This window comes from Vicia villosa, linkage group LG4 (assembly GCF_029867415.1).
Source record: "Vicia villosa cultivar HV-30 ecotype Madison, WI linkage group LG4, Vvil1.0, whole genome shotgun sequence".
Lineage (NCBI taxonomy): Eukaryota > Viridiplantae > Streptophyta > Magnoliopsida > Fabales > Fabaceae > Vicia > Vicia villosa.
In genome coordinates this window covers 118,079,785-118,101,084 of record NC_081183.1, presented here as the reverse complement: position 1 = coordinate 118,101,084, position 21,300 = coordinate 118,079,785, and the positions used below count along the sequence as shown (strand labels likewise).

The 21,300-nt window shown below is 31.2% G+C and overlaps 2 protein-coding genes across 2 annotated transcripts; both read right to left on the bottom strand.

The window, feature by feature from the left end:
* Nucleotides 1-2,802: 2,802 nt before the first annotated feature.
* Nucleotides 2,803-5,884, bottom strand: LOC131599538 (glycosyltransferase BC10-like). Its single transcript, XM_058871856.1, has 10 exons — nucleotides 5,761-5,884; nucleotides 4,786-5,269; nucleotides 4,508-4,707; nucleotides 4,355-4,426; nucleotides 4,178-4,268; nucleotides 3,998-4,078; nucleotides 3,844-3,903; nucleotides 3,636-3,758; nucleotides 3,507-3,545; nucleotides 2,803-3,427 (listed from the first exon to the last, which is right to left on the bottom strand). Exons 2-10 carry the CDS (start codon nucleotides 5,170-5,172, stop codon nucleotides 3,299-3,301), a joined length of 1,182 nt encoding a protein of 393 aa, XP_058727839.1. The 5' UTR covers nucleotides 5,173-5,269; nucleotides 5,761-5,884; the 3' UTR covers nucleotides 2,803-3,298.
* A 6,621-nt stretch (nucleotides 5,885-12,505) lies between these two features.
* Nucleotides 12,506-17,073, bottom strand: LOC131595105 (pentatricopeptide repeat-containing protein At5g57250, mitochondrial-like). Its single transcript, XM_058867374.1, has 4 exons — nucleotides 13,691-17,073; nucleotides 13,462-13,519; nucleotides 12,852-13,271; nucleotides 12,506-12,726 (listed from the first exon to the last, which is right to left on the bottom strand). The coding sequence occupies exon 1, from the start codon at nucleotides 16,910-16,912 to the stop codon at nucleotides 13,784-13,786; it is 3,129 nt and encodes a 1,042-aa protein (XP_058723357.1). The 5' UTR covers nucleotides 16,913-17,073; the 3' UTR covers nucleotides 12,506-12,726; nucleotides 12,852-13,271; nucleotides 13,462-13,519; nucleotides 13,691-13,783.
* Nucleotides 17,074-21,300: the final 4,227 nt, after the last annotated feature.

The following is a 21,300-nucleotide window of genomic DNA, read 5'->3' as shown; positions in this document are numbered from 1 at the left end:
GTTTTAATAATGATATAATCATTGCAATAAAATAAAATTAATTTAGGTAAGAATCTCATTTTATAAAAAATTTACAAGTTTAATATAAACAAAATATAGTAAGATGTTCTTCGTATGAAATTTTAAATTTTAAACATTAATTAAATCTCACAATTGATATAGATGGTCAGAGATGGGAATAAGTCAGTCGACTACATGAGCAAATAGTCTAGCTTCCTTAAGGGTAGATCAAACCAGACTTATTTAATAAAAAGATCACATTTAAAGTATGTTTGGTAAAAATAATGGTTGGCTGATAAGTTAGCTTATAGCTTATAGTTGATGGCTGATGACTGGTGACTGATAGCTTATAGCTTATGGCTGATGATTGAGACTGATAGCTGATAAGTTAATTGAAGTGTTTAGTAAAATTAGCAGTTCAAGTAACTTATAAATGTAAAATGATATAAAAGATATTTAATACATAATTATTTTTTAAATAAAAATAAATTATAAAGGCTAAAAGTGGATTTATACTAAAATAATAAGGATAAAAAAAAAGAAGAAAAAATGATAAGCTATAAGTTAAATTTCTATTTGAAATAGCGTGTAAAAAATAAGTTCTAAGCTAGCAAAATAAGCTATAAGCTCGAGATGAAAAGCCTGTTACCAAACAAGTCTAAATTGTCATATGAGATTATAAGTTATAAGCTATAAGTTCAAAATTTTGTCATACCAAACTCAGTCTTATACTTTATTAAAATCTATTTAATTAAATAGGTCTGACTTAAGATATTATAAAAGTATATCAAGCCTTATAGGTCAAGATATCCAAAGATTAACGTTAAAATGAGCTTTCATATAACGTTAATTTTGATGTAATTCAATGACATAGTAAATCATTATAGATTAAGCTCAAACTTTATAGGTATGATCTATATGATATTATGTTTCAATCGAACGGTTGAATTTAAAAAATATTAATTCGAGATGTAGTTATTGAACGAGTGTAACTCGTGGTGTAACTCTTCGGGTGTAATTTGATCCCTCCTCATATATATATATATATATATATATATATATATATATATATATATATATATATATATATATATATATATATATATATATATATATATATATATATATATGAAAAATGGCTAAATAAATTTGTCTATATATACATATTAGTAAAAAGGACTAAATAGTTCGACCTATAAATACATATATAGGTAGGCCTATAAGGCTTCTTAAGTAATATGGATTAAAAATCTTAATGAGAAGCAGACTTTTAAATAGTCTTTCAAGTCAGGCCAGACTTTTAAAAAGGTCAGGGAAAAAAGAGCTTATGATAGGCCATAGGCCATGCTCAAGCCTTTTAAATTTCTCGTAGGTCGGACTCAAGCCTTCTAAAGCATTGCCTAGTCTAGTCTATTTCCACCATTCTCGATGGTTTTTGTTTCTCATAATAAATATTAGTTATTTTATGTTAAATTATGTTAAGAATTTAATTCATGGTGTCGAAGCATGTTGTTGTCGAATCACGTATGTTGGTTGTCTTAGTAGAATTAGGTATTTTGTAGTTTACTTATGGAGCAAGAAAATTCAAAATCTACAAATTCGGAGTAACTTTATTATTGTAGAGTGTGTGATTCACTTGCAGTTGCAAAGAATAAAAAATCATATTTAAAAGGCATCTAGAAACTCTGCAGAAACTCTATTTTTTCTTTTTTTCGTTAAAACCCTAATTCATCTTTCTTCTCTGATTCATCTTTTCCTCTTCCATATTCGATTGTGCAGCAGAATCATCTTGCAACCAAGGTTGATTGATTCACTCGAATGAATAGTAAAGAACAAAAAGCAAAATCGATCGGTTGATTAATTATTGTTCGTCAAAATTGATTTAAAATTCTCCATAGATTTGGTGTAATTCCAACAAATTAGACATTAAATAAACAATAATAATAATGTAATAATCATGTAAAAAATTGTGAATAAACTAAAACTGTGACTACATGGGTTATTTAGACCTACACAAAACTTTTTTCAGATTTCATGGCAAAGAACACGTCAAAGACGTCGAACATAAACCTCCCCATATGGACAATATTCGTGGATGGCTCATCCAACATAAAGAGTTGTGGGGTTGAGGTCCTGTTAGAAAATCATGACAAATTCATCATTGAAGTGGTTCTAAGATTCAGGATTCTAACATCTAATAACCACTAAGAGCGTGAGGCTTGTCTAATTGAGATATTGTGTGCTATTTATGTAAGGGTCGAAGAAGTAACGATTAAGTATTACTCATTATAAGTGGCGTCACAGATCAAAAGAGAATATCAAGCCAATGACCTAATCATGCAACGATACTTGGCGATTGTTAAAGTCACGTGCTTTAGAGTTTGTGGAGTGTTATATCTTTTGACTTAATCACTTATCTTTTCCTGACCTCATGATTGACAAATTGTGATGTTGATTGGACCAATACGGATATAAGTGATCTAATCCCATTTTGCAGTAACCGAAGTCGATCCACTCCCTCTCTTAGACAGTACTTGAATTGGTATACCGAAATTGTTCCCGAGTCATATGCGCTAACCTACCCCACCATGCTCTACGGGCGAGGCCATTGTATGATGAGGACGCCTTGGCTTTGAGTCGAGAAATTGACTCGGCCTCGTATCAGAAGATGTACTTGGATAGAAATCTCGCACATGAAGCCTATACAAAGAAGGAACAAGGCTATAAATGAGAATAATAATGTAACAACTATAACATTCAAAGGCCCTGTCGAACCTGCACCAGGTTTCAATGTGATGGTTGGTAATGGTGAAACTATTATGGCAAGTCTAACTTCAGAACTTCTTTGGCCTAAGTCCAACACCAAACAAAAGCGGCACACTTTTGACCTTAAAGACTTCACCACATTTCAAATCCAAAACAAACTGCAACACTATTTGTATTTTCATTCAATCACTATGTAAATTTTACAAAAGACCAGAAAATGAGTACCATCCACCCTCTCCCTCAAAACATGCTATGCAATTGCACAACTTTAATAAACCAAAATCGGAGAGGGTGGAAATGATTCATCCTATCAATCACCTATAATTCCAAAGTAAAATCTTTAGTTTCCTATATAAAACCGCTCTAACTGCATTGCCAGTACTTCAACTCGACACAATATCAACAACAGCTATCATGTGATCACCGCAACTCTGCTACAATTTACAACTCATGTTACATATATGAGAAACCAAAACGTAGGCCGAAAGCAACGTCTGATCCGGCCAAAGAATCGATAGAAAAAATCGCTGACTCAAGAGGATGAATAATTGGAGAGAAGCTTCAACAAACTGTCTTGTGTTTCCGGTGTGAATTTCCTAGCAAATAGGTAACATGGCTTCTGAATTCCATTCCATAAGCAAGGCCATCTTAGCACTTCTTTCTGTAAAAGTAAAAAAGAAAGTTGTTAAAACGCTTAATGCATTCTCGATAAATCAGGAACCTAAGAGCTGTCAGCATACCTTCTCGTCACTGGTGATATGCACACTTTCGTCAATGGACTGTAAATACAACAGAATTAACATGAATATCCATTAGCGTAACTCAAAAATAATATAACAAAAGTTATAGTTACAGATGTAGAACTTTACCGTAATAGAATTCAAAAGATTGTAAGTAATATCCTGAGTCAGGTATGATTTTGGATGCCATTTTTGTTCAGACCAGTCAACATGAGTTACTGACCAGTTCGCAATTCCGCCAGGATCGACAATCTATAACAGAAACATTGGCCAATAAGTAGACGGTTTAAAACTGTTTAAACAAATTTGTATTACAGTTTACAAACGAAATACTCACCGTGAAGAAAGTCGGTAAGTAATGCTCATCTGCAATGCAATTCTTCCCATCTACACCGGGCTGTAAAATCAAGAATTTAGTTCAGATTAATAATCAAGCATCGGACTTATTATGAAGTAAGCATTTTAAGGACAACAGTATACAAAAACTACACCTCACAGTGAGCCTGAAATATCGAGTAATACAAGTGATCCGCCATAACCATAATAGCATGTTGCCGTTTCATAGAGAACCACTGCAAAAATTAACGATTTTGAACACAGTTTTCGTACAAAAATTCATTACTTTAGTGCAAATAAATCAATTCAAACAAGCCGTTGTTGCAAAAACGTACCTGAGCACCCTTTCTGAAGTCCTTAACCTCGACTTCAGGTAACATGCGTTCTGAATATCTGCCATTGCCAACTGGACCGGGATCCCGAAAGCTAAAACGGAAAAATAAGTAGCGTATTAATCAAGAAACCTTAGAAGAAAAGATCAACCAACTCTGTTGGGAAGAAACATAGCATACCAGTCTACAAAGCTGATATTTGTATACATCAGATACTCGAAAATGTAATCAAATCTATACAGCGGCACGCAGCTACAACAAAATCAATGCAAGAAGATTAGAAACTAAAATAAATAAATAAACTAAATCTGCAAAATATACTGAGCAAATTACCTATCCGAAAGTAAAACAAAGTGCTGGTTATGAGGATCTTGTAGCGCATTTGCCAGGAGTCGTCGCTCTGCATCAATCATCGACATTTTACCCCATACCACCTGGCCACTGCGTATATCCCGATTAACAAAGTAACGACTTACGTGAACTGGTTTAGTCTTAGACGCGTGCACATAAATGGAGAACTTCCCTTCATGACCCTGCCAGAAAAAGAGAAGAGTTAACAATTCAGATGTTAAGAAAACCAAACCGATGAACTCACATATGCAAAACCTTACTTGGAAGAAGTTATCCCACAATTTCTCAAACGGTAGAGACCCCGGCGTCAAAAACATGAAAGCGATTTTCGGATTCGTTGGCATAACTACTGGTGTATTCAAAATATCTCTAAAAACAGCCTGTGCTGCAATCTCATCATCAGTGTATTCCCTTACAGGAACAGGAGGAAGCCAATCAGCAATGTCTTTGCACTTTCTAGTAGAGAACTTGTTACAAATTGTACGGTTTTGCAGCCGGTAAAGATAAGCACAAGTTACAACAAACATGATTACAAATGAAACCAGAACAACAATCCTCATCAGCTTCTTCGTCGGAACACGGTATCGTGATCCGGAAAAGATCTGCATATCGCCCACAGTTCGACCCCAAAACTTCGGTATATTCATCTATGTAAATGAATAACAGCTTTCAATCATCGACAGCATAAACCAAGCTCACACCACAAGAACTAGAAATCTTCAATGGATTCAAAAGTATAAAAATCTGAAAATCAAATCAAAATACAAAAGATGAACACATTATCAAAAAAACTTAAACTAATTAATGCCACTAAGTATAAGTAAATACATGAATTAATCATAACCACAATTTTCTATCATAAATCAAATATCTAACCAAACATATAACATAATGTATCAAAGTTTTAAAACAGTACCAAAAGATATCAATACTGATACTGTTATTCTCTACGATAAAGAACAAATTGTGGTCAAGTCACACTGTAACGACTGCAATCAGTATCGGAAAGTGCTGATACTGATACTACTGAAGTTACTTAAATTCAAACACGAACTAAGAATTGGTAAATTAAGAACAAGAATAAACAACAAATCGCATGAAAATGATAAAATAAAATACTACAGTAACATTAAGAAATCAATAGTTACTTACAAAAAAAATACATGAAAAAGTTCAAAGAATTTATGGACGTTGTATCGTAACATATGAATAAACAGAATAAAAAATCAACATACATTGGTTTGGTGTTTTAGTTGGGGAAGAGAGGGTTTGGTTTTTGTGATTTGAGTTCTTGTAGAAAACGAAACGTTTGGTTTGGTTCTTTGTTTCTCTCTCTCTCTCTAAAAACAGAAAAAAGTGTAGCCGAGTGGCAGTATGCAATGGCTGGGTTGGCAGACCGAGACGAAGAAACAGTCGCTTTTTGATTTTGTTTGTACCAAAAAACTATTGGTTACTCTCATTTATGTGTTTTTTTTTAATAATAAAATAATATTAATTAATATTATACTAGTAATAAATAATATATTTTTTTAAATATACTTTTTAACCATTAAAAATATAAAGAAATTTTTTTAAAATTTTTATACCAAAAGTATATGATATTAATTAGGACTGGAAAGTCCGTTTTGCCTGCACTTTTTCGTAGAGCGGGACAAGATTCTAGGTCTACTCTCGTAAACGTGTCTCCCTGCTTCGTCCCATTTTATGCGGGTATGAGTTTTTTCATATAATTTTACTATTTTTAGGCCTAAAAGGATCAATGCCCACGAGCTTTTCTCGCCCGACCCTCACGTTTGTGCGTGACGGGACAAGGTTTTACGCACTATCAAATATGTCCGCCCGCCCCCATTTTTTTGCAGACTTTTGTAGAGCGGGCATAAACTGGACTGGCATACCCGTTTGTCAACCCTAATATTAATAATATATATTTATATATACAAGTGATATATAATTAAATGATCAAATATGTAATTTTAGTATTATACTATATTTATATTCATAGTATAATTGATTTTGTTGACCAAAATATATTTATAATAATAATTTATATTATTACCAATAATTTACGATGTGAAATTACAATTTTTTTTAAAATTACTTATATCTCCTGGTTCTATTTATAAATGACAATTTACTTTTAAGATTCATTCAACAATAGTTGAATTTGGTCTCATAACAACTCAGATACATTAATTATTAATAGAGGTTAAAGGCATTACACTGACAGTGTAAAAAAGTTTTACACTGTCATCCTATAGAAACAAATCGTTTTGCCATGTCATATAATTTTTTTTAAAATTACAGTCTAATTTGTCCTGATTCATGATTGTGATTGGTTGATAGTGTACATTTTTTTACACTGTCGATGCATCACTCATTTTCTCTTATTAATAAATTTAAAAAATAACATGTCTCTTATCATTAAGAGTTAGGACCAGAGATAGTACTTTATATGGTTAGGGAAGGCAAATTACATAAACTACACACATAAAAATTGATAGGAACTAAAATATGTCATTTTTTTAATAGATATTAAAAAAAAAAAATTTAAAATACTTATAAGGACCAAAAACATATTTAACCCTAAAAAAAACATAAAATCAATTTTAATATATATTTATTATTTCTAAAATATAACTTAAAATATCTCTCTCTTCTACATTTCAGATTTATATTTAAATAATAAGTTAAAATTTTCAAATTTAAGTTATAAGTTAAATATTAAAACTTAATATAGTTCAAGTAATCATATTTTTTTACTCACGTGTTACATACTTTATATAAAATTTATTCTATTTATAAAAATAACATTAATATACCAAATAAATTTTTTATATAAATTTTTTTATTTTATTAATCTTATTATATAGTAATAATGAATAGAATAAACATTTAACTCATTTTATAACTCTTATTATATAGTAATGATAAATAAAATTGCAATGAATTGTAATTGACGAATAAAAATAGTTTTAATTAAGTCCGTGCAACACAATTTACCTATAGTTATGTGTAAATCTCCCAAAACAAAATAAGTTTTAAATTATCAGAAAAAGGGATATGCCCTAAGAGTGTAAAATATTTTTACACTGTCAACCAATCACAATCATGTATCCAATTAAAATACAATTTTAATTTAAAAAATAATAATATGACATGACAAGTGTAAAAAATTTGATTGAATATATGTCTAAAGTTTGTTTACACTGTGAATGCACTATCTTTACACTTTTAAATTTATATGGCAAATAAAAGGAGGGATATATTGACAACAAAGGTAAACCAATAAAGCTATTTTAAATTTGTCCTTAAATTTTAATTTTAATTAATACAGTGTCCTTTTGTTTTAATTTTAAAAAATATTTTTTTATTATTTAAAACAAATTTTTTAAAAAATATTTTGAAATATTAAAAAAAAACTTTACTAAAAAAACTATTTGAAATAATTTTAATACTTTAAATAATGTTTTGAGATTTCGATATTCGAAAAAAGTTATAGTAAAATGTTTAAATATCTAAAATAATTATGTAAGCAAATTTTTTATTTGAGTTTTTTTATAAATTCTTTATATTTATTTTAAACAAAAAATATGTATATCATTTTAGAAAAGCTGAAACAAAAGGATTCCAATCTCTATTAAACATTTATTCAAAAGCATTGACATTTATTTTATTTTATTTTGGCCAAATACTTTCTTAGAATAGTTAGCATAAAACATTTCAAGTATTTTTTATTTTATAATATAAAAGATGCTATATTTTTCTCTATAATGTATAGTATATCACCTTCTGTGACATCTATCTCCCAACCCTTCCTTTTAGTTTTTGGGTCATTAAAATGAAAATAAAATTCAGAAGAATAAAAAAAATTAGATGAAATTACTTATATGAAAGTATACAATAAAAACATTGTGCAATGTAATTAAAGTCTATTGCCATCAAAGTTAAATTTTAAGCGCTATTGATCGAATAAAATTATAGTTGAGTAGATTTAATTCAACATTGTCCAAAATGTAAGAAATGTTAAAAATTAAATTACGACTGTGATAGAAATTAAATTAAAATTTTATGAAAAATCTAGAAAGAAACACTTTTATACATATAAAAATAATATATGCACTGACAGAATCATCATGTATCTAATTAAAACACAATTTTAATTTTAAAAAACTAATATAACATGACAAATGTAATAATTTTGATTAGTTGTATGTCTCAAGTTAGTTTACACTATCAGTGCACTACTTTTAAACTCTAAAAAAAATTATAAAATTAAAATGCTTTGTACATTTATTTTAGAAAGAAAATCGGATAAAAACCTCTTTTATAATTTTTTTTTAGAGCTTAAAGGTAATGCATTGTCGGTGTAAAATATTTTACACCGTTGGTGCATCACAACTCTTAAAAACAAATAATTTGTATGTGATCTAAAGAAAAAAAACCAAACTTCTACAAAAACTAACGGTTATGATTTTATTGACAATGTAAAACTGCTTTACACCATCGGTGTATTTCGATTAAATTTTTTTATACTATTTAACACAAATTTCAATTTAAATTATACTAAATTTCAAACATTAAATTACTGAACAATGAATAATTCCAAACTTTTTTTAAGAAGAGAATCACTCATTCAACCTCTTTAACTATAAAAAATAAATTATAAAAATAAATAAATAAATAAATTCATGCATATTAAAAAAAAATGAGATGAAATTATTTTATTAAAATCTAAAAGATAACCATAAAAAAAATGGCAGTGACAAAAAAGTTAGGAATGTCTCAAAGTAATTGTAGAATTAAATTTTTGTCCGATTTAATTAAAATCTATTATAAGTGAAGTTAAATTTCAAACTAATGATTGAATGAGATTACAATTTAGATTTGATTCAAACTTTTTAAGGGTGCAAGAGAAGATGTTCAAAATAAAATTACGTTAGAAAATGTAATATATAATTTAAATTGAAACATTTTTTTAAACTGTAAAAAACGATTTGGATAAATAATAATTTTTTTGTTATAAAGAATTGTGAAAGAAAATTAATTGAAATGTTTTGTGAAATTTATTTTAGGAAGAGAATTTGAGAAAAAAATGAAAGAAGATATTCACGCTCTTAAATAAATTATTAATTAATATTCTAAAACTAAATTAATGGACAAAATTTAGAGTGAAGTGTGGAGGCTGTGGTGGAGTAGAGCTTCTAATGCGACAGAGCGGAGGTGTACCTATAAGATTAACACTCTGACGCTCAAGTCATTATGTGAAACAGTAGAAAGTATTGAAATTGTGTTTGAAATTTGTTATCTGAAATGGCGTCATTCCCTATATATTGGGAAGAGGAATAACAACCTTGCTATCTTTTAGGCGTGAAATGCAGAGGATCGTTGGATGCGCCTGAGATAGAAATATCATGTATTAAGATACATGATATCTAGGAAGCAGACTTTCAACCGAGAAGAGGATACTTCACAAGTTTGAAGGGTGACCTATCCCCTTTTACACTTGCATTTTTTGAAAGTTATGCGTTCGTCTTCTACTAACTTCTTTTGAGAATGAAGTTTTGAACCATTTATGCATTCCCCTTTCGCAACCCTATCCATATGCCTAAGGTTTCGTACGAGTATTCTAGTAATGGTATGAATATCAGAATATGGTCCATATCGACAGCTGTAAGTATTTTAAAACTAATTACTTCCTAGCTAAGACTATTTCTCCCCTTGCTCGTAAGAAATTTTGTGGCATTTCCCCCACTTCTGCTAGGCAAATTGAGTGCACGGAATGGAGGCAACGACTTTAGTCTCCAGATCATTTCTCATAAGGTGTTAAATGCTGCTGGTAAGGCTGTTTGTGGACCGGTTTGGTTCGATTTTGAGAGAATCTGATACCTAAACCGATCAAAAAAATATGGATTGGTTTCAATTGAGTTTGTATATTTTTTTCGATAAAATCCAAATCAAACCAAACCGAGTAACAATGGGTTGGTTTGGTTTTGATTTATTGGATACATTAGAAACAAATGTATTTGGGTACAAGCCGTAATAGCTTACTTTTCGAGTATTCATCTTCCGTTTAAAAGTACAATAATTAACCGAATTTAATTCATTCTTTTATGAATGAAAAATGATTAGTTGGATGTAATATTCATCTAAGTCGCCGACTATTTGGATATAAGTTGTAATAGCTTATCTTGCGAATCCTTGTCTCCCTTGAAAGAATCGTAACTTAATTCGCCTCACAATTTTCATAACAAACTTGGATGAAAAAGGATTAGTTGGACGTAATATCCATCTTAGTTCCCGAGTATTTGGATACAAGCCATAATAGCTTGCTTTTTAAATACTCGTCTTCCACCTAAAAACAATGTCAACCAACTAAACCTATCATTTTTCCGTCTTAACACGACCGAAAACTTTTTTCATAAACGAACTGTATTTTATCCATTCCGACGCAACAAACAAACCAATGCTTCATTTCGCTCATATGCGACAAGTATGGGAAATAGGCTGGGTCGAGCTAGGCTTTGGCAAGCCTAAGCCTGGTCTGTAAAAAAAATTGAAACTTAAGCTTGGCCTGTAGCCTGTCATAGGCTTATTTTTTAAACTTGAGTCTGACCTTTCCGAATGCTTGGTTAACCTGTAATCCTACATAAGAGCCTATTTATTTTAGACATATGTAAATGAACAATTAAAATAATGTTTAAATAAACTAACTAAAAGAACTTATGAGAACAATATTCATCAGGTGTTTTCATCTTATTTTCACAAGTTCTTCAAGATAACTAAGTTTTATTAATGTATTTTAATTCAAAATACAAAACATAACATGATAATAAAAAAAGTATTCATATTTATTTAAATAGGCCAGCCTAATAGACTTAAAAGGTTTTTTTTAAGGTCTAGCCTTTTTAACTAAATAGGCTTATAAAAAAGTCTAGGTCTTTTCTATTTAAAAATAATGTGTAACTTGGCAATAGCTTATATAGGCCTTGGCAAGAGCTTATATAGGCTAGCCTGTAAACTCCTGTTATCGGTCTGACCTATTTTCACTCCTAGTAACAAGTAAGCAACGCTTAACCGCTCGAATGTAGCCTAAACATCATTCACTAAAATTAATCAACAAACGAACCTTTTCTACTAAAAACTATGAAACTTTGAGTAAAAAAAACTCATTCATACGTTTCTAAACTAAGAAAAAAAAATGAAAAGAAAAATCACAAACACACTTGTCTGCCAAAATATAAAAATATAAAGTAAAGATACTTTAAATATATAATATTATTTTTGTCCAAAGTATAAAGTAACTATACTTCAAGTATTATTTTTGCCTAGTAGAATCTTACGATTTTTATTTCTATGTTTTAGAATCTTGACACACCTTATGGATCTTACAAAATAGTTAAGATAAAATTTTCCATTACGATCTTGTGTTTTACAATCTTGTTATCCCCTCTCAATATTAGGCAAAATAACATTGTCTCTTATCTTAACAATATTAATTATACTAAATTAACACACCATAAAAATACTATAGTGTGTTATAAAAGTGTCATCAATTATTTTAATTAGTTATTCTAACACGAATAGTGGGGTATACCACACTTTGACCTAAACCACTATGGATCCTAGATATGAAGTCAAGTACTTTATTGCCTTTCAAACATTATTCATATCAGAGAGTAGTAATCATAAAGATAATTAAGATAATTGATAGATACTCCACAAATCACGTAGAGGAACAAACATCAGTGACCTAGACGAAATTTTGTACTTACTAGACAGTTTCATTTTATGAACATTAGGTGAACACATATCTTCACATGTGGTTTAATAAACAACAAAATTAAAAACCACGCATATTGGAAAACAGAAAACAGTAGAGAATGATGGGTGAGGATGGCTTCGAACTATTATCCTCACAAAATGAACAGGAAAAAAAAAAAAGAGATTAAAGAAGAAATAGTGAATGCTGTCACATGCAACTTACACTCGAGGCCTGTGAAGAATTGCATAACTAAAATCTATCAAAACCTGCGGTCGTGCTATTAATTTAAAATTTCAAGCAAATCTTCTATTTTATTTCTGGTGATTTTCCGTCCAAAAGGATGATCACACTATTATTTTAGAATGGAACAATCAAAGAGACGGCGCCGAAAAAAGTGTTTCGGCTTGCATATCAAGATTTTCCATGTTTATTGACATCCCTGCAAATAAAAGTATTCTGTCAAATGGAGGACATACCAGCATTCAAACCAACAAAACCCGTATACTTTTATTGCAAATTAAAATCATTGCAAATTCAAATCACTGCATAAGAAAGAACACTTACATGGACTAACTTTGCAATTTTCGGCCGACAAGAAGAAATATATTGCTTAGCAGAATCTTCATTTGTTGGAATTTGGTGTGGCTCTAAAGTGCTAGCAACCTTGTCAACTGATTTTTTAACTGTTGTTATAAGTGCTTCCTTGCTGAGACGACCCTCATGTCAAAATGGTTTTAGAAACTCTTTAACTAGTTCAACAAGGGCTGCACGAATTTTCAACATCAACATTTAAGCCTTGATTTTTCTCATTTTCAGCAGAAATCAAGTTTTCACTTGGTTTTGGAGGACTAGAAACTTCTTGCTTCAATGTCAATATCTCATGCGGCGGAACAGATGCTAACAGCGTGGCGTCGTTCTCGGGCACAGAAGAAACTGCCCCCAAATTCTCCTCTTTCACATCAAGCTCCATATGTTGGCTTGAATCTACAAAAGAAGATAAGAGCAAAATTATGAAGGGAAAACAAATCCTCTTCTAACAATATTCAACATTCAAAGTTAGTAATATAGCAAACAACAACAATAAAAATTAAAATATTTATCAAATACAACGACTTGATAATGTAAAAATATAGAACACACTACATTACATATATATTAATCTATTTATTTCAACCTGGGAAATCTCCATTCGTTGGTTTTGCAATTCTCCTCGAAATATTAATGCTTCGAAACTGAAACAAAATGCAAACAATAGTTAATGCTATTCTACAAAAACATAATGAGAAATGTGCTAACATTGAAATTACAATAATGTCCCCACTTTTAAGTGGGAAATTATGCTTCAAGAACTTATCTACTTCTACTTTTATATATATAAAAGATCAATTTTTATAAATCTATACCTGCAGATTTCAGCTGCGTGCTCTCATTGCTGGCACTACAAGAGAAACATTTCAATGTTAAATGAAATCCTTCAAATTTTTCATTCCAAATGTTCAGTTCATAGGCTCTGCCATGTCAGAAAGCATTTCCTTTGCTAATTGATTAGCATCCTGCAACTCCCCTTTGGTGCAAAGTGCAGCAATTCGAGAATAATAGAAATCAAAATCTAAACCACTTTTGCAAGATGAAGGTGGAGAGGTCGAAGATTTAAAACCAAAACATTTTGATTCATAATTCTTCTGTGATTTATCGGATCCTTGATTATAAGTAGACTTTTGGACAGGAAAATACACGCGTGCAATTTCATTGAGAACTGCTACAGCTTCTTGAATGCTTCCTTGCTCACACAAAGTGGCGAGAAAATCACTTATTGACTCGGTATCAACCTCGTTGTTGACAATATTAATCATCTTGGTAACATTCTCGAATTGGAGCATTTCTCTCAAGACACTCCTTGCTTCTTCCATCCTTCCCTTGGTGCACAGACCTCTAATCAAATACAAGAACCCTAAAAAATCGGGTAATATATCTTTTCCCTTGAACTTATAATAGAATTCAAGACCTCCTTCCATGTCACCCTTTTGACAATAGCAATTTATTACAGCGCTTACTGTAAAATTGTCAAACTCGACATATTTTTTCTCCATATCGTTAAGAAGCTCATACGCCTTCTCTAATTGTCCAAACTTAGATATAGCATCGAGTAACGAATTGTAAACTTGTGTTTTTGGTTGAAACCCGCAACTGACCATTTTCGTGAAAACATGCTCTGCGTCTGGCAAATATCCCTCTCTACATAACGCATAAATTAATGTCGCGTAAGTTATTTCAGAGGTCATCAAATTAAGTTTCTCTAAAGAATCAAATAGCCGAAACGCTTCAATAAGACAACCCTCATGGCACAATCCGTTTATTATTGAATTATATACGACTATGTTCAAATTCATCCCTTTCTTTTCAATAAAGGCACAAAGATCCAACGCTTTATTGAGATACCCTCCCTTGCATAAGCCATGGATCACGATGGCATAATCAACATACATGATTGGTAAATCATCTTGAATCCCGATGAGAAGCTTATATGCATCTAAAGCTCTACCCTCCTTTATGAGAATCTTGAGAATGGAGACAGGAAAGGTGATTGCTGAAGAATTGTCCACTGTTTTTCTAAGAAATTGAAGGGCGACATCGACATCTTTCAGACAAAGGTATCGTGCGAGTAACTTTTGAACCTTTGGTTCGACTAGACCGTACTCTTTCAGAAAGCAATTCAGAAGGGGCAGAATTTGCTCCTTTTTCCCAACAACACAAAGAAGCCTTCTCAAAAGTGAATAATAAGACTTGCATGTGACAGGTAATCCTTTCTTTTTCATCGCAACGCACAACTGATTCGCATCAGTGAGCAATCCTCTTTTACATAATAAATATATGGAATCATTACATATTGCATCATATATATCTGGCCCTAAACCTTCCATTCTGCAGACTAAATCTAAAACCATTTTTGAATCGTTTTCTTTGAAAATTGTCTTCATCAACAACCTATATGTACCTGTATCCAACACGAGACATTTGTGATTGAGTTCAAGCAATGCTTCAATGGCCATTTCTACCATACCCTTCTTGCAAAGGCCATTGATGATACTATTGTAGCATTCATTTGAAGATATCGATGTGTTTCTGAAGTCATCAAATACCTCAAGCGCCTCATCAATTCTACCAACCTTGCAATACCCATCAATCATTGTGCAATAAGTAACAGAATTCGGAACCAAATCCATTTCCGGCATTCCTTTGTAAAGTGCATAAACATCTTCAAAAGCCCCCATCATAAACAATGCTCTAATCAATACATTACACATTACAACATCCATGGAGATACCAGCTTCTTCCAACCGCTTCTTTGTTTGCAAAATCCCCAAAATGTTCTCTTCTTCTGTATACCCATGCAACAACGTGCTGTACGTAATCACATCCGCAGTCACATTTTTCGAAAACTCATCCGCCTCTTGTGTCCTCCCAAACTTCGACAAACCCTTCACAACAGCATTATACGTAACAACACTAGGACTAATCCCTCTCTTCTCCATTTCATCAAAAAGTTGAAACACCCGATCGAAACCACCCATCCTTCCAAATCCATCAATCAAAACCACAAACACGAATTCATCCAACTCAATTCCCATATCTTTCATCGTATTGAAAACCCCAAACGCTTCCTCTACTTTACCCTTCTTACAATACGCAGACATTATTGCAGTATAAGTAACCTTATTAGGTCTAATCCCTTCTTTAATCATCTTAGCCAAAAAAGTAAAAGACTTTTCAACATCACCTAACTTAGAAAACCCATCAATGAGTATAGTATAACTAACAAAATCATGATCTATACCCTTTTCCACCATCTCTCTCATCTTCCTAAAAACCTCATCCAAAACCTTTTCTTCAACATACCCACAAACCCAAACACTATACAAAACAACATCCAAACCCAACCCATCTTCCTCCATTTTCTTAACGAACTCACAAACCTCATCAACCCTCCCCATCTTACAAAGAGCATTCACAATAGCAGTACAAGTCACCAAATTCGGCCGCCACGACACAACATTATCGAAAAACCACAGCGAAAGCTCCGGTTTCCCAACCCTACAAAAAGCCGAAATCACCGAACTACAAACAAAATCATCAAAAGGGTATTCCTTTCTATGCTCAGCCATCAATTCAAGAACCTCAATAGCCTTACCCACATGACCCATGTAACAAAGTTTTTGAATTACACAACAAAAAACGGAGGAAGAGATAAAAACACCACGGCTTACCAAACAATGTTTCAGAACTGAGAGAACCCTTTCTGGTTCTTCCTGGCGCGTGGAGCATAGACGACGGATAAGCGCGTCCCACGCGCGAGATGGGGTGTGTGGATTTTTCTTCATGAATCGTTCGGCTTGTTCGAAACTGTGAGTGTTGAGAAGTGCCCATGTGAAGAAAGTTTGGGTTTTTGGAGTGATTGGGAGTTTGTTGTGGGTGAATTGATGGAAGAGGTTGATGATTAGGTTGAATTTGCGGAGATTGAAGAGGAAATGGAAGAAGGTGTTGATTGAATTTGGAGTGGGAGTGAATCCACGTTTGAGGGAGGTTTGGAGTGAAGATGAGAAGGGTTTTGATGAGGGGAACAACATAGAAAGGAACAAGAAGAGTTTGGATTTTCTGTGTTTCGCATTACAACGTTGTTGTTCTGAAATTTGATGTTGCGGAGGAGAAGAAAGTAGAGAGTAGAAATGTGAACTGGGAAGAAATACACCTCCTCTTTTGTCTTTCTTACCCCCTTATATCCCTCACATTGGGCTAACCTAAATCTACCGGAATGCGTTTTGACAATTTCTTTATATAACTTCTGAAAACTCGAAAATACCTTTGAAAATGTATCTCCGAAAAATTGAAATTTTGGTTAATTCATCTTTGAAAACAACAAAAAAATTAGAATTTTGGTTAACTCGGATATGCATATTCGAAAAAACCTCCCAAAAATAAATTAAAAAATAAAATTCATAAAAAATTTAATTATCTTTTGATAAATTTCATATTAATAATTATTAAAAGGGAAAAACTAACATGTGCCCTAAGGGCACAAGATAATGAGATATCTATAGAAATATTTTCTTGGAACGCGTGCATTCAATGTATCGAAACTTTGAATATGACTTAATTACATTTAATTACTTTTAAATTTTTCTAATTATAGTATCCTTAACATGTGTCCTTAGGGCACATGTTAGCATGACCCTTATTAAAATTATAATACACAACAATTATGATTACATAAAAAATAAATACATCAATAATTGTTCAATAAAAATTTAAAATAAAAGAGATCAAATAAGAATAAAATTATTTACTACTTTATTCATATTTTAATATAAATTTTGAATTACATGGTTTTTCAAAATAACAAATAAAAATCACAAATATAAAAATTATTTTAATAATTAATTATGATAATAAAAATGTTTTTCACTTAGTTTAAAAAAATTACAAGAAGATTTTGTCTTAATTTTATTTAGTGAATAAATTATATATTTAATTTTGTATAATTTAAAGTTTACTTATAAAAAATAATAAGAATATTTTAAATTTTTAACTTTAAAATTGTTTTGGAAATTTTATTTATAAAATGAATTTTTTTTAACTATAAAATTGTTTTTGAAAATTATTTTATGAAGTGATTTTTTTATGTATCATCGAAAATAATAAATAGTAAATAAATATTTTTATTATTATTATTATTAATTTTATATATATAAATAAGGTGTTAATTTAAATATTTATTAGGCTAATATTATTATTATTATTATTATTATTATTATTATTATTATTATAGCTTGATTATAATGATATATATTTAATAATATATTTTACTTAATACAACTAATTATACTATTGATTCACCTTGATTTTAATTTTTTCTTGAGTTTTTTCGGATATGCATATCCGAAAAATTTCAAGAACAAAAATTGAAATATTTCGGATATGCATCTCCGAAGACATTCTTCTCCCAAAACTAAGGTGATTTTAGAAATTCATCTCCGAAAACACTTTTTTTTTCTTAAAAATAAGTTGTTTTCGGAAGTGCACTTTTGAAATCAAATTTTTTTTTTATAAAAAAAGTGATTTCTGAGATACATTTCCGAAATATAGAAACATTTTAGAAATTTCGTTGCGGTGTCCAAAAAAATTTGAGTTCCATAAAAAAAAATTGTCATCTGTTTTATACCCTCTCCAAGTTATGTTTTCCACTCAAAAAATTTAATGAAAACCTCAAAATATATAATATATTTTCACCTTTAACTTAAAAAAACAAAATTATATTTTCAGATTTGAAATTTCATAGAAAATTTGAGAAATTTTATGCATCTTCTATCAAGCAAATGATGTTGGGAGGAATTCATGCATCTTTTATGGAAATCATGTTGTTAGTTAGAAATGGGAGAAATTAATTATGTTTCTAAATCACAAAGGCGGAAGCAGACATTATTTTTGTAAATATAAGTCTAACTACTAATCAGGGCCGGTCCCGACATTTTAGAGGCCCTGGGCAAATACTAAATATTTTATATTTTAAGTTATTATTATAAAATAGAATTTAATAATATATTTTTATAAAATAAAATAGGCTTAATTGCAACTTTGGTCCCCCTATTTTATATTTTTCTCGATTTTAGTCCCCCATTTTTAAAATCACGATTTTGGTCCCCCTTTTGAGTTTTCTATTGAAAAAAAGCAAAATAGGGGAACGAAAATTGCACAGAAAAATTAAAAAGGAGACTAAAATAATGATTTTTAAAATAGAGGGATCAAAATCAAGAAAAAGACAAAATAGGGAGACTAAAGTTGCAATTAAGCCAATAAAATAAAAAATTAATAGAACTAGACATAAATAAATAGGAATGTATTATATTTTGTGATATAAATTTAATAATAAATAAATTTATTATATAATTTATTTTTAAAATATAAATTAAATATAATTTATGTATATTATTCAAAATTTATTTTAAAAAATTGAAAAGATCCATGTCCATACACTACATATATGATTTTTTTATTATATTTGTTCACGTTGAAACGTGACAACTCCTGTGTAGATGCTGTGTTATATTTAAGGTAATTTAAGAAAAACTTTTATTCACGTTGAAACGTGACAACTCCTGTGTAGATGCTGTGTTATATTTAAGGTAATTTAAGAAAAACTTTTATAAAACAAAAATATAGAAGTACTGATATAAGTCTCGAACACAAGACCTTTCTCTTCTTTCCAACCATGAGTACTACCGCTGGGTTACTACTGCTACTAGTGGCTACATGATCAGGAAACAATTTATTTATTAGTGAATACTTATTATAACTTTTGATATTTGAGGCCCCCAATTTTTTGAGGCCCTGGGCCGTGGGCCTGGTTGCCCTGGTCCAGGGCCGGCCCTGCTACTAATATACTATAACGAGCATTGTCTTCATACATTAATATTAAGTCTTGATAAAGTTTAATTGAAGGATTAAGAAGAGTTGAAATTGGTTTTGGTTCCAACAAGCCAACTTCCTATAGTAAAATGAGACAATGATTCCTTTCATAAATTGAAATTGCATTTTTGGAATGTGCTACTTCAAGGCCGATAAAATATTTCAAAATCTTTTATTTTGAATTAGATACTCATTATTCTTTTGGTTGTATCAAACTCACCTAGGATAAATCAAATTGCATAGTAAAAATTAAGTAATGTTACATATCAAAAGTGATATGGTCAGCACACCCTGTCAAAACGGTATGTTAGAAGGTCCTCCTGAAAAAGTCTCATCAGTGTGTACTGATACAGACACCACCATCTCCTCAGCAACCTCCTCATTAGCCACAACCACCCGCTCCTCAACCACCATCCCCTCATCAGTAACATGTACCTCCGGCTCAACCCTAGCAACCTCCGGCTCAACCCTAGCAACCACCGGCTCGACCCTACCAACATCCTCCCTAGCATCCTCACGAACAACATCCCTAACCCTAGAAACAACCTCAACCCTAGCATCCTGACCAACCTCATCATGTTCGTCCATAGCAGTGGAAGCTATACCACTTCTACGCTGAGGTGAACGGAATCCCCTACCCGCCTGCGCCTCCTCAGCCTTCTGTTTCCTGTTAGAACCGGTCGGAGCAATGTGCCCAGCACGTAAGACTGACGTACCAACCTCATCAGCATCAGCCCGAGCACGAGCCTCAGCTCTATCGATGGCCCGACCCGCAGTTGTACCATCCCTACCTCTAGTCCTCACTGGAAAAAATAAAAATATAAGAAATATATAATTTAAAAAAAAACTACCGGAAATTTCAAATATTTCAAAATTTCCGGTACTTGACAAAATACCAGAAATTTTAAAATTTATGGTATTTTTAAAAATTTATAAAGATACCGAAAATTTTGAAATTTCTTGTACAAAATACCATAAATTTCAAAATTGCCGGTACGAAATACCGGAAATTGTACCGGAAACTTACTTGTTTTCGCAGAATTTCCGGTAACGCCCTAAAATTTGAAAAATCTAGTGCTCTCCGCAGATTTTTAAAAATGGAATAAAAGATTTTGGTTGGGTATTTTGGTCTTTTCAATCCTTTGGGGGGTGCCAGGGTTAATTTTTGGGGTGGCAAGGAGAATTCTCTGCGGAGGAGTAGAAAGTGAAAGAGTAAAAATGAGATTTGGGAAAAAATACACCTCCTCTATTGTCTTTCTTACCCCCTCTATCCCCCACAGGCTAACAACCTAAATCTACCAATCTAGAGGAATATGTTTTATCCACTCTCCAAGTTATGTTTCCCACCCCAAGAGATTTAATGAAAACCTCAAAATATATAATATATTTTCACCTTTCAGTTAAAAAGAAAATTATATTTTCATTAGGAGATTTAAAATTTCATAAAAAATTTTGAGATGATTTATGCATCTTTTATCAAGCAATTGATGTTGGGATGAATTTATGCATCTTTTATGGAAATCATATTGTTAGTGAGAAATGGGAGAAATTA

Coding starts and splice junctions, on each gene's coding strand:
- LOC131599538 (XM_058871856.1), bottom strand. CDS start 5,172: ATGAATATACCGAAGTTTTGGGGTCGAACTGTGGGCGATATGCAGATC. Junction 4,427..4,507: donor TTTGTTTTACTTTCGGATAG/GTAATTTGCTCA, acceptor ATTTTGTTGTAG/CTGCGTGCCGCTGTATAGAT. Junction 3,904..3,997: donor TATTTCAGGCTCACTGTGAG/GTGTAGTTTTTG, acceptor TTGATTTTACAG/CCCGGTGTAGATGGGAAGAA.
- LOC131595105 (XM_058867374.1), bottom strand. CDS start 16,912: ATGTTGTTCCCCTCATCAAAACCCTTCTCATCTTCACTCCAAACCTCC.